Raw genomic sequence first — 27563 nt, forward strand, 5'->3', positions numbered from 1 at the left:
AATAATAAAGATAGGAACAAAAAGCAGTGAAATTAAAAAAAAAATCAGGAATCAATACAGGATATGAATACAACAAACACCTAGTTTTTGGAAATATTAATAAAATTGACAAATTAGCATGATTGCAAAGGAAAAAAGAGAAAAGACACAAATTACCAATATCAAGAATCAAACAGGGGATATCACTACAGATCTTGCAGACATCAAAAGGGTAATAAAAGAGTACTATGAGCACTCTATGTACATAACATTTGACAATTTAGATGAAATGAACTACTTCCTAGAAAAGCACAAACTATACGACTCACCCAAAAAGAAATAGACAACTTGAATAGCCCTATAAATGTAAAGGAAATTGAATTGGTAATTTTAAATCTCCCAAAATAGAAATCCTTAGGCACAGAATGTTTTCCTTGAGAATCAACCAGGAATTTAATAAATTAACACAAATTCTATACAATTGGTTCCAGAATGTAGAAGAAAAGAAAACACTTTTTGAGTCATTTTATAAATCTAGTATTACCTTGATATTAAAACCAGATAAAAGAATGCCAAGAAAATGAGACAGATCAATATCCCTCATGTAGATAGATGTAAAATTTCTTAACAAAATATTGACGAATATAATTCAGCTGTATATAAAAAGAATTTTATGCCTTGAAACAAGTGAAATTTATTCCAAAAATAAATACAGAACTGCTTCAAAATGTAAATACTCTGTGTCTTGACCCTTTCAATGCCAATATCCTAGCTGTGATATTCTACTATATTACATAATGTTTTTTCAAGGTTACCATTGAGGGAAATTGAATAAAGAGCACATCAGATTTATCTCTATTATTTCTTACAGCTGCATATAATTCTATAATTATCTCAAAATAAAAAGTTTTTAAACAGACATAAAGTTAAGGCAAATATTTGAAATTTACATTTAAGTAGATAGATGAAATTAAAGACAGTATTAAGAACCCTATTTCAGTCAAGCAATGAGCAATACTTACTTTTATGTATTGAACTTTCTTGATGCATAAACATCAAGAGAACCAATGTGTAACACCATCCAAGATAATATCAACAGTTACCAATATATGTGAGAAAAGACTTAGGGAGGACTTCCAATACAGATTTTATTCTAAATTTTACATTATAAAAAAATGTATAATGTAAGCTATTATCACTCTGTTTCCTGCCAATTTGAGATGAATAATTATTGTGCCAGAGAATAAAAGAATTGCTCAATAATTTGTATGCAATTCATCTGAACCTATGGATCATTTACAGAGATTTCCTCAAAATATGCATTATAATATTAGTTACAATATACCCAAATCCCTAATTGTATAAGTACTTCTAAAACATATCTAATGATCTTTGTAATCATTCTTCTTAGACATACTTACATTGTTTTTATTTATCCACCAGCATTAGCAGTTGCTTTTTATTTTTGTTTCTTAGTTTATAAAAAAAAGATTTTCCATATCAATCAATTTTTATGGCCACTATTTATGTTATTGTAAAGTAAGAAAAAACGTAAGACATTTTGCTCAACTTTCAGTTTAGTTTAAATTCTTGCTTTGGGAGAGGTTCCAAGATGACAGAATAGGAACAGCTCTGGTCTATAGCTCCCAGGGAGATCAATGCAGAAGATAGGTGATTTCTGCATTTCTAATTGAGGTATGTGGTTCATCTCAATGGTACTGGTTGGACAGTGGGTGCAGCCCACGCAAGACGAGCCAAGCAGGACAGGGTGTCACCTCACCCGGGAAGCACAAGGGGTTGGGGAATTTCCCTTTCCTAGCCAAGGGAAGCTGTGAGTGACTGTACCTGGAGGAACAGTACACTCTCGCCCAAATAGTACATTTTTCCCACAGTCTTTCCAACCGGCAGACCTTCCATGCCTAGCTCGGCAAGTCCCGTGCCCATGGAGTCTCGCTCACTGCTAGTGCAGCAGTCTAAGATCGACCTGGCATGTTGGAGCTTGGTGGGGCGAGGGGTATCCACCATTGCTGAGGCTTGAGTAGGTGATTCTGTGCTCACAGTGTAAACAAAGCAGCAGGGAAGCTCGAACTGGGTGGAGCCCACCGCAGCTCAGCAAGGCCTACTGCCTCTCTAGGTTCCACCTTTAGGGGCAGGGCATATCTGAACAAAAGGCATCAGACACCTTATGCAGAATTAAACGTCCTGGTTTGACAGCTCTGAAGAGAGCAGTGGCTCTTGGAGCAGTGTTCGAGCTTTGTCATCAGACAGACGGCTTCCTCACGTCGGTGCCTGACCCCCTATAGCCTGACTGGGAGATACCTCCCAGTAGGGACCGACAGACACCTCATACAGGCAGGTGCCCCTCTGGGACAAAGTTTCCAGAGGAAGGATCAGGCAGCAATATTTGCTGTTCTGTAGCCTCCATTGGTGACACCCAGGCAAATAGGGTCTGGAGTGGACGTGAAGCAAATTCCACCAGCCCTACAGCCGAGGGGCCTGTTAGAAGGAAAACTAACAGAAAGGAATAGCATCAACAACAAACAAACAGGACATCCAAACCAAAACCCCATCTGTAGGTCACCAACATCAAAGACCAAAGGTAGATAAAACCACAAAGACGGGAGAAACCAGAGCAGAAAGACTGAAAATTCCAAAAACCAGAATGCCTCTTCTCCTCCAAAGGAACACAGCTCCTCACCAGCAAGGGAACAAAATTGGATGGAGAATGAGTTTGATGAGTTGACTGAAGTAGGCTTCAGAAGGTGGGTAATAACAAACATCTCCAAGCTAAAAGAGGATATTTGAACCCATCGCAAGAAAGCTAAAAACTTTGAGAAAATGTTAGATGAATGGATAACTAGAATAACCAGTCAAGAAAAGAGCTTAAATGACCTGATGGAGCTGAAAACCACAGTACAAGAACTTCGTGACACATACACAAGCTTCAATAGTGGATTTGATCAACCAGAAGAAAGGATATCAGTGATCGAAGAACAAATTAATGAAATAAAGCAAGAAGATGAGATGAGAGAAAAAAGAGTGAAAAGAAACAAACAAAGCCTCCAAGAAATATGGGACTATGTGAAAAGATCAAGCCTATGTTTGAATGGTGTACCTGAAAGTGATCGGAGAATGGAACCCAGTTAGAAAACACTCTTTAGGATATTATCCAGAAGAACTTCCCCAACCTAGCAAGGCAGGCCAACATTCAAATTCAGGAAATACAGAGAACACCATAAAGATACTCCTTGAGAAAAGCAACTACAAGACACATAATTATAAGATTCACCAAGGCTGAAATGAAGAAAAAAAACGTTAAGGGCAGCCAGAGAGAAAGGTCGGTTACCCACAAAGGGAAGCCCATCAGACTAACAATGGATCTCTTGGCAGAAACTCTACAAGCCACAGGAGAGTGGGAGGTAAATATTCAACATTCTTAAAGAAAAGAATTTTCAACCTAGAATTTCATATCCAGCCAAACTAAGCTTCATAAGTGGAGGAGAAATAAAATGCTTTACAGACAAGCAAATGCTGAGATTTTCTCACCACTAGGCCTGCCTTACAAGAGCTCCCAAAGGAAGCAGTAAACATGGAAAAGAACAGTCAGTACCAGACACTGCAAAATCACGCCAAATTGTAAAGACCATCTACGCTATGAAGAAACTGCATTAATTAATGGGCAAAATAACCACCTAGCATCATAATGGCAAGATCAAATTCATACATAACAATATTAAACTTAAATGTAAATAGGCTAAATGCCACAACTAAAAAACACAGACTGGCAAATTGCAAAGTGAAGACCCATCAATGTGCTGTATTCAGGAGACCGATCTCACATGACAAGACACACATAGCCTCAAAATAAAGTGATGGAAGAAGATCTACCAAGCAAATGGAAAGGAAAAAAAAAAAAAAAAAAAAAAAGCAGTGGTTGCAATCCTGCTCTCTGATAAAACAGACTTTAAACCAACAAGGAGCAAAAGAAAAAAAGAAGGCCAGTACATAATGGAAATGGGATCAATTCAACAAGAAGAGCTAACTATCCTAAATATATATATGCACCCAATACAGGATCACCCCGATTCATAAAGCAAGTTCTTAGCGACCTACAAAGAGACGTAGACTCCCACACAATTATAGTAGCAGACTTTAACACCACACTGTCAATATTAGACAGATCAATGAGAAGGATATCCAGGACTTGAACTCAGCCCTGGACCAAGCAGACCTAGTAGACATCTACAGAACTCTCCACCCCAAATCAGCAGAGTATACATTCTTCTTGGCACCACATCACACTTACTGTAAAATTGACCACAAAAACACTCCACAGCAAATGTAAAAGAACAGAATCACAACCGTCTCTCAGACCACAGTGCAATTAAATTAGAACTTGGGATTAAGAAACTCACTGAAAACTGACAACTACATGGAAACTGAACAACTTGCTCCTGAATGAGTACTGGGTAAATAAGAAAATGAAGGCAGAAATAAAGATGTTCTTTGAAACCGCTGAGAACAAAGACACAAAGTACCAGAATCTGTGGGACACATTTAAAGAAGTGTGTAGAGGGAAATTTATAGCACTAAATGCTCGCAAGAGAAAACAGGAAAGATCTAAAATTGACACCCTAACATCACTATTAAAAACTAGAGAAGCAAAAGCAAACAAATTCAAAAGCTAGCAGAAGACAAGGAATAACTTAAGATCAGAGCAGAACTGAAGGGGATAGAGACACAAAAAACCCTTCAAAAAAAAAAAAAAAAAATCAATGAATCCAGGAGCTGGTTTTTTGAAAAGATCAACAAAATTGATAGACCACTAGCAAGACTAATCAAGGAGAAAAGAGAAAAGAATCAAATAGATGCAATAAAAAATGATAAAGGGGATATCGCCACCAATCCCACAGAAATGCAAACTACCATCAGAGAATGCTATAAACACCTCAACACAAATAAACTAGAAAATCTAGAAGAAATGGATAAATTTCTGGACACATACACCCTCCCAAGACTAAACCAGGAAGAAGTCAAATCTTTGAATAGACCAGTAACAGGTTCTGAAATTGAGGCAACAAATAGCCTACCAACCAAAAAAAGTCCAGGACCAGATGGATTCACAGCCAAATTCTATCAGAGGTACAAAGAGGAACTGGTAGCATTCCTTCTGAAAATATTCCAATCAATAGAAAAAGAGGGAATCCTTCTTAACTCATTTTATGAGGCCAGCATCATCCTGATATCAAAGCCTGGCAGAGACACAACCAAAAAAAAAAAAAAAGAGAGAGAATTTTAGGCCAATATCCCTGATGAACATCGATGCGAAAATCCTCAAATTACTGGCAAGCTGAATCCAGCAGCACATCAAAAAGCTTATCCACCACAATCAAGTTGGCTTCATCCCTGGGATGCAAGGCTGGTTCAATATATGCAAATCAATAAATGTAAATCCATCACATAAACAGAACCAACCACAAAAACCACTTAATTATCTCAACAGATGCAGAAAAGGCCTTCAACAAAATTTAACAGCCTTTCATGCTAAAAACTCTAAATAAACTAGATATTGATGGAATGTACCTCAAAATAATAAGAGCTATTTATGACAAACCCACAGCCAATATACTGAATGGGCAAAAACTGGAAACATTCCCTTTGAAAACCATCACAAGACAAGGATGCCTTCTCTCACCACTCCTATTCAACATAGTTTTGGAAGTTCTGGCCAGGGCAATCAGACAAGAGAAATAAATAAAGGGTATGGTATTGAAATAGGAAGGGAGGAAGTCCAATTGTCTGTTTGCAGATGACATGATTGTATATTTAGAAAACCCCATTGTCTCAGCTCAAAATCTCCTTAAGCTGATAAGCAACTTGAGCAAAGTCTCAGGATACAAAATCAATATGCAAAAATCACAAGCATTCTTATACACCAATATTAGACAAACAGAGAACCAAATAATGAATGAACTCCCATTCATAATTACTAGAAAGAGAATAAAATACCTAGGAATCCAACTTACAAGGGATGTTAAGGACCTCTTCGAGGAGGACTACAAACCATGGCTCAATAAAGTAAGAGGACACAAACAAATGGAAGAACCTTTCATGCTCATGGATAGGAAGAATCAATATTGTGAAAATCATCATACCGCCCAAGATAATTTATAGATTCAATGCTATCCCCCATCAAGCTACCACTGACTTTAAAAGAATTAGAAAAAACTACTTTAAAGGTCATATGGAACCAAAAAAGAGCCTGCATAGCCAAAACAATCCTAAGCAAAAAAGAACGAAGCTGGAGGCATCATGCTACCTGACTTCAAACTATGCTACAAGGTTACACTAACCAAAACAACATGATACTGGTACTAAAACATATATATAGACTAATGGAACAGAACAGAGGCCTCAGAAATACCACCACACATCTACGACCATCTGATCTTTGACAAACCTGACAAAAACAAGCAATGAGGAAAGGATTCCCTATTTAACAAATGGTATTGGGAAAACTGGCTAGCCATATGTAGAAAGCTGAAACTGTATCCCTTCCTTACACCTTACACAAAAATTAGCTCAAGATGGATTAAAGACTTAAATATAAGACCTAAAACCATAAAAACCCTAGAAGAAAACCTAGGCAATAGCATTCAGGACATAGGCATGGGCAAAGACTTCATGACTAAAACACCAAAAGCAATGGCAGCAAAAGTCAAAATACACAAATAGAATCCAGTTAAACTAAAGAGGTTCTGCGCAGCAAAAGAAATATCATCAGAGTGAACAGGCATCCTAGAGAATGGGAGAAAATTTTTGCCATCTATCCATCTGACAAAGGGCTAATATCCAGAATCTGCAAAGAACTTAAACAAATTTCCAGGAAAAAAACAACCCCTTCAAAAAGTGGGCAAAGGATATGAACAGACACTTCTCAAAAGAAGACATTTAATGCAGCCAACAGACATATGAAAAAAATGCTCATCATCCCTGGTTATCAGAGAAATGCTAATCAGAACCACAATGAGATACCATCTCACACCAGTTAGAATGGCAATCATTAAAAAGTCCCAAAACAACAGATGCTAGAGAGGATGTAGAGAAATAGGAACCCTTTCACACTGTTGGTGGGAGTGTAAATTAGTTCAACCATTGTGGAAGACAGCATGGCGATTCCTCAAGGATCTAGAACTAGAAATACCATTTGACCCAGCCATCACATTACTGGGTATACCCAAAGGATTATAAATCATGCTACTATAAAGACACATGCACACATATGTTTATTGCAGAACTATTTACAATAGCATATACTTGGAACCAACCCAAATGCCCATCAATGACAGACTGGATAAAGAAAATGTGGCACATATACACCATGGAATACTATGCAGCCATAGAAAAGGATGAGTTCATGTGCTTTGCCGGAACAAGGATGAAGCTGGAAACCATCATTCTAAGCAAAATATCACAAGGACAGAAAACCAATCACCACATATTCTCACTCATAATTGGGAGCTGAACAATGAGAACACATGGACACAGGGAGGGGAACATCACACACCGGGCCCAGTTTGGGGGTGGGGGGCTGGGGGAGGGATAGTATTAGGAGAAATACCTAATGTAAATGATGAGTCGATGGGTGCAGCAAACCAACATGGCACATGTATACCTATGTAACAAATCTGCTCATTGTGCACATGTACCCAGGTATAATAAAAATAAAATAAAAATTATTGCTTTGGCAAAAATAAATGGCTACATCCCATTGGCTTTAAAAATTTGAGTCTAAGCAATCCATTAAAATAATCTATTTTAACTTAATTTTTTTTATAGATTTAGGGGTACAATTGTGATTGTGTTGCACAGATATATTGCACAGTGGTGAAGTCTGGGCTTTGAGTGCACCTGCCAATCAAATAGTGTTCATACTGTTACTAAGAAATGTTTAGAAATGTCATAAGAATCCTACCATTTTTGGAGATCATTAATACTAAAGACACAAGACCCTCCATAAGTCATTTAACTTTATACAGCTCATGTTTTTTATTTATAAAGATAGTATTTCTGTTCTATTTCTGTTTATATAAGTATCAACTAAGATAATGTTTGTTAAATATAGAAAACCTCTGTTACTGTATTATTATAATGAAAAAATAATTTTTAGGATGTATACAACATACTAGGATTTTGGTATCTTTCATCAATAATGTTAATTGAAACCATATTTATTTTTCTTTTTCATCATGCAGTAAATTCAGATTTTGTGCAGTGAGTGACTTCACTTACCAATACAAGGTGTGAAAGCTTATGAACCTGGAATGGTGACTTTAGTGTATAAATAAACAGAAGAAAATGTACTAAGAAAAAGCATCAGATTTATAGGCAATATACTTAAAGGATGGCAGTTAAGCGGGGTAAGAAATATTACTGTATGTACACTAAAAGCAACTGTGGCTCAAATTATTCCTTCTGAGTTTCTATCTGCCATTCATTTCATGGAATATTGTTGAGTTAGCCTATTTCACCTTCTATTAAGTGGGGCTCACTTTATGGTATTGAAAACCCAAGGCTGAGGTGGACTGATTGCCTGAGATCTGGAGTTTGAGACCAGCTTGGGCAACATGGTGAAAACCCCATCTCTACTAAAAACACAAAAAATTACCTAGGCATGGTGGTGCACTCCTGTAGTCTCAGCTATTCGGGAGGTCTAGAGGGAGACTGCCATCTCCCCCCCCGCAAAAAAAAAAGAAAAGAAAATCCAAATAATATGCCTTTAAAGAAAGAGAAGTTGATTTTGCTGTTATGAAACGACATGAAGTTAGATCTTCAAGATCTGGTAGTGCAATTCTGTCATCCTTAACTCATAGCTTCCATCTCTTACACTTCATCCTAATGTTTTCACCCTAATTGAAAGGGTGAAAGTGGGCAGAATAGTGCATGACTATTTTTCTTTAAAGGAATTATTTAGAAATGTTTCTTATCATGATCAAACAGACATGGTAACATTTAGCTTAAACTGGAAGATGTTATCTCGAGCCAGTGGCCATGTGTCCAACAACATTTAGATTATTTATTAGGAAAAAGAGAAAAAAATAGTATTTGTGAAAAAAGTAATAGTCTCTGCCACAATCTTTTACTCGTGTTTTGTAAAATATTTAAAATAAAAATCAAGCACTCTTACCATAATGTTCTGTCACTGTGTTGTTTCAAATTTCATGTAAAACATTAGTTCTATAGTAAAAATAAGTGTTTATACTACAGTAGAAATATAGTAGAAATGAAGTGTTAAAGTCTCTCTTTAACTCTAGACCTTTTAAGTTATTAAAATTGTGAGCATTTATTACTAAATCACTTAGGAAGTGGAGCGTATTAGAGTAAGCAATGCTACGCAGTGTAACAAATGCATGCCAAAATCTTAATGGCCTAATCCAATAAAAATGAATTTCTTGCTCATACAAAGTCCAATTTGGATGTTTCTGGTTGGTGAGTGACCTTCCCTATGGCTATGTTAGTGAGTCTACTGTCCCCCAATTATCTGACGTATCTTCTCCATCTTCCTGGGAGACAGGGTATGAGGATATATGGAGAATTGTGAGAAATATATGGGCCAAGACTTGAAGTGGCCCACCTACCTTCTGCCCACATGTCATTGACCTCTACTTATTAACAGGGCCACATATAAATGTGACGTTGGTTGTGCATCCAGGAGTTAAGGGAAATTGGTTTTTTGAACACAGTGAACGGATATGTCTTTGGTCTTTCTGTTTGAGTCTCTTCATTGTTTTATTTTTCCCTCTAGGATCCAGTAATTCCTGAACTTTAGTTCTGGCCTGGGCTGGGATGCCTCATTTTCATTGAGGCCTCAATTCTTACCTGTGAAAGAATAGATAATTTTCTCTTTCTTACCATTGCTTGCTTGCCCTACTCTTTCTGAAATAGTTTCCAATGTTATCCCATTTTTCAACACACAGAAAAAGGTCATGCTATTCTGTTTTCCATAATCATTATATATTCTTCTTTCCCCATGGTATTTCCCAAAAATTTATTCCATGTTTTATGGGTGAATAATTATTTCTATTAACTACTTTTTTAGAGTGAAGAATCACCTATCTCTTTTATCCTAACATCTACTGTTATCTCCTCCATGCTGAACAATGCCAAAACTATTTTTCATGTAGGTTGTTCAGGGCTTTGTCTCTATTCACTTAATTATTCCATCAGGAGACTAATGAGAGAAAAGTCTATAACATAAAAACATAAGGGTCAAATTCAAAGCCATCATCAATCTTACTCAAAGACATAAACCTTAGAACATTATGGGGGCCGGGCGCGGTGGCTCAAGCCTGTAATCCCAGCACTTTGGTAGGCCGAGGCGGGCGGATCACAAGGTCAGGAGATCGAGACCATCCTGGCTAACACAGTGAAACCCCGTCTCTACTAAAAAGTACAAAAAACTAGCCGGGCGAGGTGGCGGGCGCCTGTAGTCCCAGCTACTTGGGAGGCTGAGGCAGGAGAATGGCGTGAACCCGGGAGGCGGAGCTTGCAGTGAGCTGAGATCCGGCCACTGCACTCCAGCTTGGGCAACAGAGCGAGACTCCGTCTCAAAAAAAAAAAAAAAAAAAAAAAAGAACATTATGGGAATCTTCAAAAGTTAATTGATTTTAAAATTATGCCAGCAACTAAAGCTACATGTTTTAGAAAGAGAAATATATACCTCATATTTATTGATTAAAAATCATTTACAGAGTATCTACTATGTACAGATACTTTGCAATATACTAGGAATAAATAATGACAGATTCTGCCCTCTTGAAACTTAATTAAGAACTAGATTGTGAAAAACTAATTATAATCCAAAGAAAATAAATGATTAAAAGAGGCAAATATAAGTGTCATTAAATGAAGGAACCTAACCAAATATTTCTTGTCAGAGAAGTTTTTATTGATGATCTGATATCACCAAGAATGAGCTGGAACAGTTTCAGTAAAGTACAAAGAAGAAAAGGAGGAAAACTCACAAATGCTTTCCTATATCTTTACAAAATAAGCTTACAAATTACCAGATAACTTCTGTAATTAATAACAACTGTTAATATCACTACAATCCGACTTTTCTAAACACCTTTCACATCCATTATCTTAATTATTTCTCTTAAAAGTCTTATGTCATATTTATTATTAAGCACAATTTATAAACGAGGAAACTGAGATTCTGAGAATTTATCTAACTTGACAATGTTACAGAGCTAACAGGTAGAAAACTTGGATCATTAGCAAGGGAGATCATGTCCTCAAGTGTTCCAAATAGAAAAGCCAAGTTTTAGATGCAGTTAGAGAGAAGTGGTTAAGAGTTGGACTACCTGGGTTTAAATTCCAGCACTATCACTTACTAGTTAAATGACTTTTATAAGAATAACCTGCCCTTGCTTGAGGTCCCTCACTTGCAAAGTGATGATAATCACAATACCTACCTCATATGTTGTGAATATTACATGAGTCAGTATTTGTAAATTTCTTAGAATCATCCTTTTATTGCAATAGTAAAAGTTCCTTAAAATTACTGTCTTTCATGCTGATGCACACACTGTAATTTTCAAGCCCTATATAGAAACCAAATTCTAAAGAATAGACTAGCGCTTGAGACTCAAACTGGACAACAATTGTTTCAGGAAAATATTAATCGTAAATTAAACTTATATCCAAAGTGTAAAGAGCAGCAGAATGATATAAGGATTTTTTTTTTTTTTTTTTGAGACAGTCTCACTCTATTGGCCAGGCTGGAGTGCGGTGCTGTGATCTCAGCTCACTGCAACCTCCATCTCCCAGGTTCAAACGATTCTCCTGCCTCAGCCTCCTGAGTAGCTGGGACTACAGGCATATACCACCACCCCGGCTAATTTTTATATTTTTAGTAGAGAAACCATGTTGGCCAGGCTGGTTTTGAACTCCTAACGTCAAGTGATCCACCCATCTCGGCCTCCCAAAGTGCTGGGAGTACAGGCGTGAACCACCATGCCCAGCCTGACAGAATGCTTTTAAAAGCAACCTTTAGGATGAAATTATGTCCTTCTACAAATTCTTACAATCTAGTAAAAAAATTAAATTTAACAAGAATGAAAATTAGGCAAAAGTATGTGGGCATTTGGTCTTATACAATATCTTGATGACACCGCCAAAAATTCTTGCCTTCTTTGATACTTAATATAGGAGTCTGGTTGATCCAGTTGACCATGTGCCCTGGAGTCCTGTGATAGGAAACTGATGAAGTTTTCATCCAGAGAGTAAGAACCACCATGATAGGGCCTTTTCTAACCCAAGAGAGTACATTATGAAAAAGCTGGGTTTCAGCTTTTTATTCCAATGGATATGACAAGAATTAAGGGAAATAAAGAGACTATCATAACTGGAACAGAACTTCTATTGTCTATTTTAAATTTTATTGCAACTAATGGCTTTATATTAACTGAAAGAATGTAACAGAATAATTAAGAGCAAAGCTTGGAAGTTTGGCAGATAATTGGCCAAAATTCTGACCCTGCTACTTATCTGCTTATATTAGGTCATTCTCACATTGCTTTAAAGAAATACCTCAGACTGAGTAATTTTTTTAAAAAGGGTCATATTTACTCACAGTTCTGTAGGCTCTACAGGAAGCATAGTGCTAACATCTGCCTGGCTTCTATGGAGGCTGAAACTTCTAATTACAGTGGCAGGCAAAGAGAGCACACTTCTTATATGGCCCGAGCAGGAGCCAGCGTGAAGCATAGCAGGTGGCACACACTTTCAAATCATCAGATCTTGCGAGAACTCACTCACTATTGTGAGAACAGCATCAAAGGCATGATACTATACTATTCATGAGAAATTTGCCCCATGATCAAATCACCTCCCACCAGGCCTCACCTCCAAAAGTGGTGATTACATTTCAACATGACATTTGGGCGAGGACACATATCCAAACTATATCATTACTGAATAACCTTAGATAAACCACGTGTCCTCTTTGGGCCTTAGTTTCAACACCTGAAAGTTGGTTAAATAGTATCTTCTTTACAGATTTACTATGATGATAGCCGGGAGTGGCAGGTGCCTGTAATCCCAGCTACTCAGAAGACTGAGGCAGGAAAATCGCTTGAACCTGGGAGGTGGAGGTTGCAGTGAGCGGAGATCGTGCCACTGCACTCCAGCGCCTGGGCAACGAGAGCGAAACTCCGTCTCAAAAAAACAAAACACAAAAACAAAACAAAACAAAAAAAAAAAAAACAGAGTTACTATGAAGATGAAGTGCCATAAAAACCTAAGGAAACACATTCTAGCACTTACCACATAGGAATAGAAGGTGTAGTAATAGCAGTAATCTTTGTTGTAGACAGGCAATTAAGTAGTAGAGAAAACACAAACACCGAGATTAACAAGTAGAGAAACCCACTTAAAATAATAAACACCTTATTAACACAAAAAACTTTATTGAATTTATAGAGATGACTTATGATTTATTGTGATTAATCATTGTCTTTGTGCAAACAATGAAAAGAATGAAAGCAGCTGTTTTTAAACCTTATTGTGCATTAGAATCACCTGGAGAACTGGTTAACACATGTGATGAGTCCCCACTTGACTTTCTGTTCAGTGATTCAATGTTAGGGCTAGAGGATTTGTATTTGTAACAAGTTTACAGGGGATGCTGCTGACTCTGGGACCACATTTTTGAAAACCACAAAATATGTGGAGTGTTTGTGCCCTGGGCTATGCTATAATAATTACATAGTATGAAACACTCATGCACCACTGCATTTGCTTCGTTACTCTATTCCTCATAATCAAAGAAATCTCCTGAGTCAAAAATATTTTCTAATAAACAAAAATGCTAATTAATTACATTGATGGCTGTAGAGCTAGCACTTTGAGCAAACTGGAAGTTGGTTGAATGTTAACGCTTCTCATGTATCTAGGGACTTGCTTAGATCCAAAAATGTTTTTTGATCTGCAATTGTGTATTTCTTCTGTAAGTAGTTTAAATTACAAGCCTTTTCAAAATATTCAGCCATCAAACACAGCCTCCTAAAACCATTGTGCGTAACCTTTTGAAGCTGTGTACTTAATTCCTCAATCAAGTTGCACATTAGGAGAGTAAATTGGAGGAATATGAGTCAGTGGGTCTAAAATCACTTTAAAAAAATCTTCAGATACACTAATGTACATTTTCTATCTTCTTTTTATTTCCTTTTCTCCAGTTCTATCTCTGAAACACTATGAAATGTTAAAATAGGTTAAAATGCACTTAAATGAAATTCACTAAATTAAATGTGCTCTGTTCTTCTGAAGATTTAACTACACACCTTTTCACATTTCAAACTCTTAACAGGTGTGATTAAAGTGCAATATCTGTAACTCATCTTCCTAAACAGAAAGATACGGAATTATATGAGGTGATATATGTGCCAATGCCTAGCCAGTGACTGTTACAAAGTAGTTGCTCAATTTCTTAATTTTCAAAGGAACATGGAAGAGTTATCAGTAAGAAAATATGTGAAGGCATAAGTTTATAGTGTAAGATTTTAAAAGTAGAAACATTTTTGGTGTCAGAATATAGAAGGTGAAAATTTCACATCAAGGAACTCATATATTCACAGGTAGAGTTTTTGAAGCATGAGCTCAGCTTTAGAGAATGGAGATCAATTTAGCTTAATTCAGTGCAGTGCAACCCTGGTCACATGTTAGAACGACCCAGAATGGTTTTCAAACTCCAAGTGCCTGAGTCTCATTCTAAACCAGTTATATCTGAATCTCCAGGTATGAGAGATAAGCATCAATATTAAAAAGAAACAAACATTAACTTTTCAGAGTAGTATTAGGGAAGAAAAGAGCAAAAAGAGATCAACTAGTTGAAATTTTCTATTGTTGGGGGCCAGGAACAGTGGCTCACACCTGTAATCCCAACACTTTAGGAGGCCAGGGAGGGTGGATCACCTGAGGTCAGTAGTTTGAGACTAGTGTGGCCATCATGGGGAATCCCCATCTCTACTGAAAATACAAAAATTAGCCAGGCATGCTGCTTGCGCCTGTAATCCCAGCTACTCTGGAGTCTGAGGCAGGAGAATCACTTGAATCTGGGAGGTGGAGATTTCAGTAAGCTGAGATTGCACCACTGCACTCCAGCCTGGGCAAAAGAGCGAGACTCCATCTCAAAAAAAAAAAAAAAAAAAATTCTATTGTTGCCATTGATCTGAAACTGGGTTTATTAATTTCCTATAGGAATATAACTTGCAAATATTAAGGCATAACACAATTTGGGGGAACTCTTACTGCCCTTCACAAAGAACATTGAGCTATTTTGGCATCTGTGACTAACAATGTCCCTACTGGCTCATTAAAATTTCTTTCCATGAAGAATTCCTGGACAAGGTTGAGATAATAACACATTCTACACCTTGCTGTAATTTGGTAGCTAAAAACGACAAGTCCACAAATTCATTGTAGGGGTATAGTGCAAAGAAATTTCCAAGAATAGGTCAGTACAGACACTACCCAGCAGTAAATGCAAAAAGGAGCACAGGTATTGGAATCAATGGTTCAGATCATTGATTCCCCAATTACTAGCTTTAATTTACTTGTTACTTAACTTCTATAAACTGTAGTTTTCACATTTGTAAAATTGAGGTAGTGATAATATTCATATCAGAAGTAGCCCTGAGATTCAAATGAGATTATTTACATGAAAGATATTTGAAAACCTGGATATATATGGGCATTATTTTGGGGTACCTAGAATTTCCTCTTTGACTTATTCTTCCAAAACAGAGTCAAATCTCAGACAGAGAAGCCACTGATGTTGGAGTAATTATTTCTATGTTTTTTCAAGTTGACTTTACCAACCAAGAAAATGAACTCTTTGAAAAGATAAAATAGAAAATAATTTTTCGTATTTTTAGATTATTTGTCATTCACAACATTTTCTCTGTTTTGTCACTTGACAGGTGCCAGAGTAGAGCTCTCTAAAATTACCTTGTAGGTTTTATGGAAATTCTCTCTCCTATTCCCAATCTCTATGGGATACATAAGTGAAAGATTGAGAAGTATTTTATATTTGTTTATCTTTTAAATATGAAGATGTTCAAGTCTCTGATTTTTATTATCAAAAATCAAAACAAACAATTTGATCTCTAATTCTGAGGTGTTTCTATTCTATTTGAAGAGACAATATATACATAGTTTATTTAAAATTGTTAATATAATAAAACTGTTTACAACTGTTTATATTAATCTGGTATGTATTAAAAGAATCTTGGTTCAACCTGAGGCTTTACGTTATTTCTAAGCACATATCACAATGTATTCTGAAAACTCTGTGTACTTTTTCTTTAGCTGTTGTTTTGTTTTGTTTTTTTTCTTAATAATATTAGATGCTTTTCTAGATGCGACATCTGTCAGGTCAGTATAGTAGTGAATAATGAAATACCAGCCTGGCTGAAAATGCTCTTAAAATGTCAGCCCATTCTAGTTCCTAAGACACCTAAGAACACCTGACACAGGATGAGGGCAGTCAGGAGTCAGGTTTCTACAGAAAAAATTAAGTTTAGGAAGGAGGGAGATGCGTGATGCTAGAGTGGTACCTAATGGTGTGGAGTTGCAGCAAAAGATACACTTTTGCATTGGGAGTGCACCATATTCTTGGTTAGCAGCACCCATTTATCACATGTAACGTGATTAGAGAAATAATAGTTACTACTCAGGGAGTATTCACTTTGCATCAGATCTATACTAGTTGCTTTTATACCTGCTATCAAAATTAATCCTTGCTACCAACTGATAAGTGGACATTATTTACTTCCTCTCTTACCATTGAAGTCCCCAAAATATAAATAACTTGACAAGGATTATACTTCCAGTATGTAACATAGAATTTAAGCCAAGTTCTACTCAGTTCTAAAAATCTTTTTTACAGCAGTATCTTCAAAGTGGCATAAATACACTACTGCAGGTTCACAAAGACTTTCTAAGGGGTAACTCATCCTTCCAAGTATACTTTTCCAAATGAATCTTATTGAGAAGACTCCTGAAGATTCTCCTTCACCCACCCTCCTTTCAAAATCTCCCTTCTCCAATGTTTCAGAAGAGCCTATCTTCCACCTATTCTGAATTCATTTGCAATACAATCTGCTCCCAGAATGGGAAAAACTTCCAGAGTGTTTGACAAGTGGGAAATCCAAAATATTTGTGCTAGTATTGCCAACATGTATAACTTTAATTACTAGGCAACAAACTTCTTAAGAGTTGAGTAGTTTATAAATAAATTCATCATTTGTGAAATTGCTTTTATCAAATAAGTTTTGCTTGAGTTGTCAGTTGATGGATCAAATTGTAAAAACTAATTTTTTGCTGGATTGTATCATTATTAGCTTATTTAGCTCAAATGAGTTCAAAAAAGTAGGTACAATTTGTATAAATATTTCTTTACCCTTATCTATTTATTTATAAGAACAAAGTTTCCTGGCAGTTATTTATTTTTTAAAATTTAGAATATAATTGATATACCTATTTTTGTTACAGAGAATTTTGGTAGGGTACTTATTATTTTCCCTTTTTAAAATTTATAAATAAAAATTGTATATATTTATGGTGCATCACATGATGTTTTGATGTATGTATATATTGGGAAATGGCTAAATCAAGCTACTTAAAATATCTGTTGCCTCACATACTTATTTGGGTAGTGAGAACATTTAAAATCTACTCTCTTAGCAATTTTTAAGTATACCATGCATTGTTATTAACTATAATCACTATGTTGTGTGATAGATCTCCTGAACTTATTCCTCCTATCTAACAAAAGTTTTGCATCCTTAGACTAACATCTCCTTAATCATCACTAATATGTTTTAAATAATTTAAGCATAACATATATAACATTTAGATATAATTGTGTAGACAAATAGTATACAAATACAAGTTCAAGTATAAAAAGGTAACTCCAGAAAGTTACAGACTATCAAAGAAGAGTTTAAGTTGTTTTTGATATGGATGATGGTATCAAACAATCATGGTGGATACATTTTTTGAAAGTAATAATATATGTTCATTTTAAATTGACACTGTTTGCAATATCCTTGTATTATATCCTCTGAAACTATTTATGATTATGATTAAAACAATTTGATAGTACAGTAGAAAAATTATAGTTAACAACAATTTATTGTACATTTTTAAATAGCTAGAAGAGAAACTTCGTAAGATTTCCGACATAAAGAAAAGATAAATGATTGAGGTGATCGATATTCCAATTACTCTAATGTGATCATTACACTTTGTATATTATAGGCATCAAAATATCACATGTACCGCAAAGATATGTACAATTGTTAAATACTAATGAAAAATAAAAAAAAATTAAAAATTATTTTAAATTATTTTAAATTAAAAAAATCAGTTTGGGACCTACTTTAAAAAGTGTGAGAGTGTAAGTGGTTTTAAATTTTTCATTTGGTGCTCCTCAAAGATAAAATCTTGAAAACAACTTCTATGCAGAACACTGTCCTCAGTGACATGATTTATTGCTACATAGCCAAGGAAGTAAACCATTGTATTTAGGAGCATAAGTTCTATACTAAAACAGGTATCTGCTCTAACCATAACCTCCAATTTGTTATTTTACCTAAGACAAGTTCTTTGCCCCCTCTAAGCCCTTTTTTTCCGCTTCTATAATAATGGAGGTACTTAATTGGTCAGATCTTTCTAAATGTCACATAAAATTATGTCAAGATCTAGAAAAATCTCTACACAGATTGTCATGTATGTATATTCACAGAAGTTGTCATAAACAAAACTGTATAAAGGAGAGGGACATGCATGTTCTTAGGCTAATCTTTCAGAGGGATCACGGATTGGTATGGTCTCCTATAATGAATAAAATAAGTTCAAAAGGAGGTAAAAGGAGGGAAAAACACCACTACCTGAAGGGGCAGAAACACTATGAGCCATATTAGTGGGAGAGCACAAGGCATGTGATGCAAAAATTAAGAACTGCACCTTTAACAAGGAAGATATTGCCAATAAAATAGTTCTACTTCCATGAAATAAAGCTAGAACCTCCCTGCCTAAATCCTAATTTTTTTCACTGTTTCTGTTATAACTCTGGTTTACATTACAATCTTATTCACAATTTCTGCTTGCTTGATATTTCTAAATTCTGAATGACCTTTGTCATGTTCCCCCAACTTGGTTCCTGTTTACAATTCAATTTTGTTATTCAAACTTCTTTTTCTGGTCCTAACTCTCAGTTTTGCATGAGTGGGCACAAAAAGTCACCTTCCTCTTCGTCTTGTTAATGGGCATAGGAGAGAGAATACAAAATTCCAAGAGCTCATATCTTAGCGTCTAATTGATACAGATTAAAATCCCAACTCTACCTGGGTAGTTTGGTAAACTCAGAACTTCTCTGAACCTCAGTTTTCTTTGAATAGGGATAATAATTTCTAACTAACAGAGTTACTGTAAAGATTGAAGAACATATGTCACAATAAACATTTAGCATACTCAACATTTAGGAAATAATAGCTCTTATTAAAAATGTTCCCATTATTACTGTTGCTGATGTAATAAACAGAAATATTTATTGGAGTTCTGATTATTTTTGAAATGAATGTTTTGTAAAATCAAACACATTATGAACTGATATGAAAGATGTTCCTGTGAAAGAAGAATTGAAATGTGAAAAGTCACAAATTTTACGCTTTCTCTGGAACCAGAAACCAAACTTAAAGTATTCTCCAGAACTGGAAAGCAAAGGGATACATAACAGTCTGAAAAGATCTGCTGTGAGTGTTGTTACAGACTAAAGTGAAAGTGACTGCTGGTTATTATAAAATGTTCCTATGACTTGTCCATATTGAAACAGAAATTACAGGCAGAAGGAACAACAGGGAACACCAATTGGCTCAGCCTCTTTTATCTGGTTAAGCAGTCTATTGTACCCAAATTGAGGCCATTTAATTCCACAAATATTGATTGAATACACATTGGGTATCCAGAATGTAAAGAGTCTCAATGCAGAATGAATTTTATTTTTGATTTTATATTTTGAATTGGGCTTTAAGTTATAGTTATAAATCAAATGGGATAATCACTTGGGTTTTCAGTCATTAAAGTCATAAAAGTCATTAAAAAATTTTTTTTCATATTTTTTACTGAACAGGATTTGCTAGTCCACTTACTGGGATAGCAGATGCCTCGCAAAGCAGCATGCACAATGCCTTGCACATCTATATGAATGGAACAATGTCCCAGGTACAGGGATCTGCCAACGATCCCATCTTCCTTCTTCACCATGCATTTGTTGACAGGTTGGTTAATATTTCTTTATAAAGTATATGCTCATTGGATTTAAATAGAGGGTGCCTATCAAGTGTGATTTAAGTTATTAAATAAAAGCTAAGAAGTTATGGTAGTCTATTGTCTATGTTCAGGTTGTCCCCAAAACAGATCTTAGGCTAAGCATTTACACGCAAATGTATAATAAAGAAAGTGTTTATAAGGATACATTAGTAAGAAGGTGGATTAGGCAGGATACAAAAGAAAGAAAAGCAAAATAAGGGTACAATGTCAATTGAAATCCCAGACTCCACTAGATCTTGGTAGAATGTAAAGTATACCCTAGTTTGTCCCACCAGAAGAAAAAGAGATGAGTCTTTGGACTTCCACGCTAAATAGCCATTGGCTACAGGTTGCCCTGAGGTAGGGGATATAAAACTCTTAGGAGCTTGATTCCAGATATGGCCCCAGTATCCAAGGGCAGCCTTCTAAAGGCTTCAGGAGAAAGTAGTTAAGAGCAAAAAATGAGAAAGCAGGGGGATGGACACACAGAACTGATATAGGAATTTAAGGCCATGTGGGCCTGGCACTAACCTACTACATCTGTCATCAATATATCTTTCCTTCTGGAAATTGTATTATTTATTCTCTTTTTGAACCTAACACACTCACATACAAGGAAGTACAAACTGATCTCTTCCACCGGCCTGAACAGTACATTGTTAATTCTCCAGACAGAGTGCACTATGGCCCAACTGTCCTATTTAATGTGATTTAATTCTCTTGGAGCTTTTATTCTCCTTATTAACCCTCTTCCATTATATGTGTAATGTCTTAGACATATTAAGTTTTAGACTTAATTGTAGGTGATGATAGCAGAAAAGAAACTGTTCAGAGGAAGGTCAGCTGTCTACTCTTGAAATTTTTCAAAAAGAAAAGAGAAAATAAAGCATCAAATCATGACTGACAAATGCTGTGGAGTGTTCTTTGTCCCCTCTACGGTAATTTTCTCACCATAGTTAATGCATAAAGGGCACAGATCAATACCTGCCATTAAGATAATACTATCATCCTCTTGGGTAAAAATAAGAGGACTTTTTTTTCATGTTTTAAAGATAAGGAAACTGAAACTGAGAATTAAGGATTTTACTTAATTTATCAACATCTTCTCTTCACTCGTGTCCACAGGAACATGGACATAATATCAAATAAGAAAGTGACCATTATCCAAGAAAATCATTAGGCAGATTTTTATTGGCTTCATGGCAATTCTCATATAATGAGAATTAAGTAACAGTCTATGTTAAGTTTTATTCAGAAATCAGTGTATAAGAACATGTATGAACACCAAAATGTTGGTGCCAATACCAACATCACAACCACCTATACCCATATATAAGAGAGAAAAGCATAGTGCTGGAATAAAATGTTACCAGAAAAGATAAATGGAACGCTTTTTAAAGAGTCATTTTTATGTCACTTTTTGGTGTAAATTTTTGCCATTTTTAATCTCTAGAACTACCCAGTGAACTCTAAAGATTTAAGTATGATCACTCTTGCCACCTCCATTCAATATAGTATTAAAAGTTCTACCCAATTAGCAACTAGGCAAAAAAAAAAAAAAAAGAAAATATATCAAAATATGAAAGAAAGAGGATGTTGTATCTGTTTACTGATGATCTGATCTTATACACAGAAAAGTCTGAGAATTCACTGGAAAACTGTTAAAACTGATAAATTAAGTAAACCTGCAAGATACAAATGCAACATACAAAAATTGGTACTGTTTCTGTACACTAACAATGAACTATCTGAAAAAGAAGCTAAGAAAACAACCCCACGTACAACAGCATCAAAAAATAAAATACTTAGGAGTAAATTTATCCAAGAAAATGAAAGACGTGTACACTGAAAACTATAAAATATTGATACAAGTAACTGTATATCACAAAAATAAATAAAAAGATATCCTCTAATCATAGATTAGAAAAATTAATGTTGTTAAAATTACTATACTACCCAAAGAAATTTACATATTCAGTGTAATCCTATCAAAATACCAAGACATTCTTTACAAAAATAGAAAAATAGTCTTCAAATTCATATGAAACTACAAAAGGGCCTGAATAGCCAAAACAATTTTGAGCAAAAACAACAAAGCATCACATTCCCTGATTTCAAAATATACTACAAAACTATAGTAATTATAATGGCATGGTAATAGCATAAAAGCAGATTTACTGTTCATTGAAACAGAATTGAGAACCCATAAATCAATCCAATAATTTTGACAAAGATGCCAAAAACAATGGGGAAATGACAGTCTCTGCAATTAGTCACTTGGGGACAATTGGATAGCCACATTCAGCAGAATGAAATTGGACCCATATCTAACACTATATCCAAAACCAATTCAAAATGAATTAAAGACTTAAATATAGGGATTAGAAATTGTGAAACTGCAGGAAGAAAGCATACAGTAAAAGCTCCAAGACTTTGGTCTGGGCAATGATTTTTTTTGGATATGAGCCCCAAAACATAGACAACAAACACAAAAATAGACAAATGGGATTACATCAAACTAAAAATCTCCACGCAACCAAGAAAATAGTTAACATGATAGACAGACAACCTACAGAATAGTAGAATATATTTGCAAACCATACCTCTGGTAAGGGGTTAATATTCAAACTATATAAAAAACTCAATTCAATAGTTAGAAAATAGAAAAACTAATTTAAAAAATTGGGCACAGGATGTGAATAGACATTTCTCAAAAGAAGATACGCAAATGTCCAACAGGTACATGAAAAGATACTCAACATCACTAATCACCAGGAAACACAAATTAAAACCACAATGAGATAATATTAATATTACCTCACACCTTTTAGAACAGCTATTAATAAAAAGACAAAGACAAGAAGTGTTAGAGACTATGTTAAAAAAAAAAAAAGGGGGGACTTTGGGAGGCCAAGGCAGGCAGATCAGGAGGTCAGGAGTTTGAGAGTAGCCTGGCCAGCATGGTGATACCCCGTCTCTACTAAAAATACAAAAAGTAGCCGTGCGTGGTGGCAGATGCATGTAATCCCAGCTACTTGGGAGGCTGAGACACAAGAATTGCTTGAACCTGGGAGGTGGAGGTTGCAGTGAGCTAAAATCATGCCATTGCACTCCAGCCTAAATGACTGGGTGAGATTTCATCTCAAAAAAAAAAAAAAAAAAAAAAAAGGAAGGATTGTGCACTGTTCATGGGAATGTAAATTAATATAGTCATTTGGGAAAACATAGCAGTTTCTTAAAAAATTAAAAATAAAACTATCATATTATTCAGCAATTCCACTCCTGGGCATATATCCAAAGGGAAATATATCTGAACTTCCAAGTTCATTGTAACATTATTCATATACAAAACCAACCCAAATATTGATAACGATGGATGTATTAAGAAAATGTGGTATATATACACAATGGAACACTATTCGGCCATAAAAAAGGAAAACCCTCTCATTTGCAACAACATGGATGAATCTGGAGTTCAGTATGTGAAATAAAATGATTCAGGCACATAAAGACAGAAACTGCATGATCTCACTTATTTGTGGAGTCAAAAGAAAATTTAAACTCCTAGAATTAGAGAGTAGAGGTTGGTTACCAAGGGCTGGAGCTGGTGTGGGTTGGAGGGAAGTTGGTCAAATGATACAAAATTTCAGTTATGTATAAGAAGTAGGCCAAGCGAAGTGCCTCATGCCTGTACTTCTAGCACTTTGGGAGGCTGGGATGGGTGGATTGCCTGAGCTCAGGAGTTCGAGACCACCCTAGGCAACACAGTGAAACCCCATCTCTACTAAAAATACAAAAATTTAGCCAGGGATGGTGGTGTGCGCTTGTGATCCTAGGTACTCAGGAGGTTGAGGTAGCAGAATCGCTTGAACCTGGGAGGCCAAGGTTGTACTGAGCTGAGATTGTGCCCCTGCACTCCAGCCTGGGCAACAGAGTGAGATTCCATCTCAAAAAATAAAAATAAAAAAAAGGAAGAAAGGAAAAAAAGAGTAAATTAAGAGATCTGTTGTACAGCGTGATGACTAAAGTTAATGACAATGTATTGTATTCTTGAAAATTGCCAAGAAAGTAGATTTTAACTGTTCTTAGCACACGAAAAGTAAAAAATAAGTATGTGAAGTTAATTAGTTTGAATTAGCCATTCACAATGTATGTATAAAGGGACATATCAAAATATGGTGGGCTTAGTTCCAGGCTACTACAATAAAGTGAATATCTCAATAAAGAGAGACACAAAGTTTTGGGTTTCCCAGTACATCTAAAAGTTATGTTTATGGAATGAACCCAGGTGCTCATCAATGGTATACTGGACAAAGAAAATGTGGTACATTTACACCATGGAATACTACAAGAAAGAACAAAATGATGTCCTTTGTAGAATGTAGCGGGAGTCCATAATCTGAAGTAAATTAACACAGGAACAGAAAACCAAGCACTGCATATTTTCTCTAATAAGTGGGAGGTAAACACTGGCTACATATGAACATAAAGATGGAAGCAATAGATACTGGGGACTACTAGAGTGAAGAGAGAAGGAGGGGCATAACAGCTGAAAAACTACCTAATGTGTACTATGCTCATAACCTGGATGATGGGTTCAATCATACCCAAACCTCAGCATCATGCAATATACCTTTGTAGCTAACCTACACATGTCCCCCTGATTCTAAAATAAAAGTTGAAAAAGAAAAAAATACTAAAAATTAAAATTATGTTTCCGCTTTTCTGTAGACTAAGTGTACAATCTCATTATGCCTAAAAAGCAATTTATATACCTTAATTTAAAGATACTTTATTGCTAAAAAATGCTAACAATCATCTGAACTTTCATCAAGTCAAACTTGTGCTGGGGGAGGGTCTTGCCTTGATGTTGCTGGCTGCTGAATGATGAGGATGCTGGCTGCTGAATGATGAGGGTGATGGCTGCTGAAAGCTAGGGTAGCTGCAGCAATTTTTAAAAATAAGACAAAAATGAAATTTGTTACATCAATTGATACTCCCTTTCACAAAAGAATTCTCTGTAGCATACTATGCAGTTTGATAGCATTTTACCTATAGTAACATTTCTTACCAAATTGGATTCAATCTTCTGAAAGTCTGCTGCTGCTTTATCAACTAAGTTTGTCTAATATACTAAATACTTTGCTACAATATCAAAACATTGACAGGATCTTCACCAGGAGTAGATTCCATCTCTAGAAACTACTTTATTTGCTTAATCATAAAAATCAAATCCTCATGTGTTCAAGTTTTATCATGAGATTGCAGCAATTCAGTCATACCTTCAGGCTGTGCTTATAATTCTAGTTCTCTTGCTCTTTCCATGATATCTGCAGTTATCTCCACCACTGATACCTTGATCCCCTCAAAGTAATCTATTAGGATTGGAATCAACTTCTTCCAAACTCTTGTTAACATTAATATTTTGTTCTCCTTCCATGAATCAGAAATGTTCTTAATGGCATCTAGAATGGTGACTCCTTTCCAAAAGGTTTTCAGTTTTATTATGCCCAGATCCAACAGAGGAATCACTATCTATAGAATACAGCCTTACAAAATGTACTTCTTAAATAAAATTTGAAAGTTCAGATTACTCTCTGATCCATGGTCTACAACATAGATATTGTGTTAGCAGGCATGAAAACAGCATTCATCTTCTCGTATATCCCCGTCAGAGCTTTTGGGTGACCAGGTGCCTTATAAATGAGCAGTAATATTTTGAATGGAATTGTTTTTCCAGGGAGTAGGTCTCAACAGTGGGCTTAAAGTATTCAGTAAACCATGCTGTAAACAGATGTGCTATCATGCAGGCTTTGTTGTTTCATTTACAGAACAAAGCCAGAGTAGATTTAGAGTATTTCATAATGGCCCTGGGAGTTTCAGACCAATAAATGAGCACTGGCTTATACTTAAATTTACCAGCTGCATTAGCTCCTAGCAAGAGTATCAGACTATCCTTTGAAGCTTAATCCTTTATTATCCTTTGAGCATTAATTTCTCCTTAGTAGCTGTGAAAGTTCTAGATGGCATCTTCTTCTAATAGAAGACTGTTTTGTCTACATTGAAAATCTGTTTTTTAGTGTAGCCACCTTCATCTGTTATCTAGATCTTCTGGGTAACTTGTTGCAGCTTCCCACTGCACTTGTTGCTTCACTTTGCACTTTTATGTTATGAAGACTGCTCTTTCCTTAAATCTTATAAACCAGTCTTTGCCACCTCAAACATTATTTCTGCAGCTTACTCACCTCTTTGAGCCTCCATAAGATTAAGAGAGTCAGGGCCTTGCTCTCATTTAGGCATTAGTTTAAGGAAATGTTGTTGCTGGTTTGATCTTCCATCCAGACCACTAAAATTTTCTTCGTATCAGCAGTTAGACTGTTTTTCTTTCTTATTGCGTGTGTTTACTGGAGTAGCACTTTGCATTTCCTTCAAGAACTTTTCTTTTCTTTTTTTTTTTTTTTTTTTTTTTTGAGACGGAGTCTCGCTCTGTCCCCCAGGCTGACGTGCAGTGGCCGGATCTCAGCTCACTGCAAGCTCCGCCTGCCAGGTTGACGCCATTCTCCTGCCTCAGCTTCCCGAGTAGCTGAGACTATAGTACAGGCGCCTGCCACCTCGCCGGCTAGTTTTTTATATTTTTTAGTAGAGACGGGGTTTCACCGTGTTAGCCAGGATGGTCTCGATCGCCCGACCTCGTGATCCGCCCGTCTCGGCCTCCCAAAGTGCTGGGTTCAAGAACTTTTCTTTTGCAATTGCAATTTGACTAACTTTTGCACAAGAGGCCTAGCTTTCAGCTTATGTGAGCTTTCAACATTCCTTCCTCACTAAGCTCAATCATCCCTAGTTTTTTATTTAAAGTGAGAGATATGCAACTTTTTCTTTCATTTGAACACTTAGAGACCATTTCAGGGTTATTAATTGGCCCAATTTCCATATTTTTGTGTCTTGGGGAATAGGGAGGCCCAAGGAGAGGGAGAGATTCAGAGGAATGGCTGGTCAGTGGAACAGTTAGAACACATGCATTTATTAATTAAAGTCACCTTTTTAACACTGGCACAGTTTATGGTGTCCCAAAACAATTACCATGGTCACATCAAAGATTTCTGGTCACAGATCAGCATAACACATACAATAATAATTTAAAACTTTGTATTATTGCAAGAATTACCAAAACATGACAGACATAAAGTGAGTACATGTTGGAAAAACGG

General features: G+C 35.9%; 1 protein-coding gene across 1 annotated transcript in view; it reads left to right on the forward strand.

The window, feature by feature from the left end:
- TYR (tyrosinase) overlaps positions 1 to 27563 on the forward strand; it is a 125110-nt gene that overhangs the window by 30653 nt on the left and 66894 nt on the right. The window contains exon 3 of the mRNA XM_033205968.1: positions 20177 to 20324. Within this exon, the coding sequence (XP_033061859.1) occupies positions 20177 to 20324 (148 nt within the window). The remainder of the gene's footprint in view (positions 1 to 20176; positions 20325 to 27563) is intronic.

The sequence above is a fragment of the Trachypithecus francoisi genome, unplaced genomic scaffold, assembly GCF_009764315.1.
Source record: "Trachypithecus francoisi isolate TF-2019V2 unplaced genomic scaffold, Tfra_2.0 Lachesis_group8, whole genome shotgun sequence".
Lineage (NCBI taxonomy): Eukaryota > Metazoa > Chordata > Mammalia > Primates > Cercopithecidae > Trachypithecus > Trachypithecus francoisi.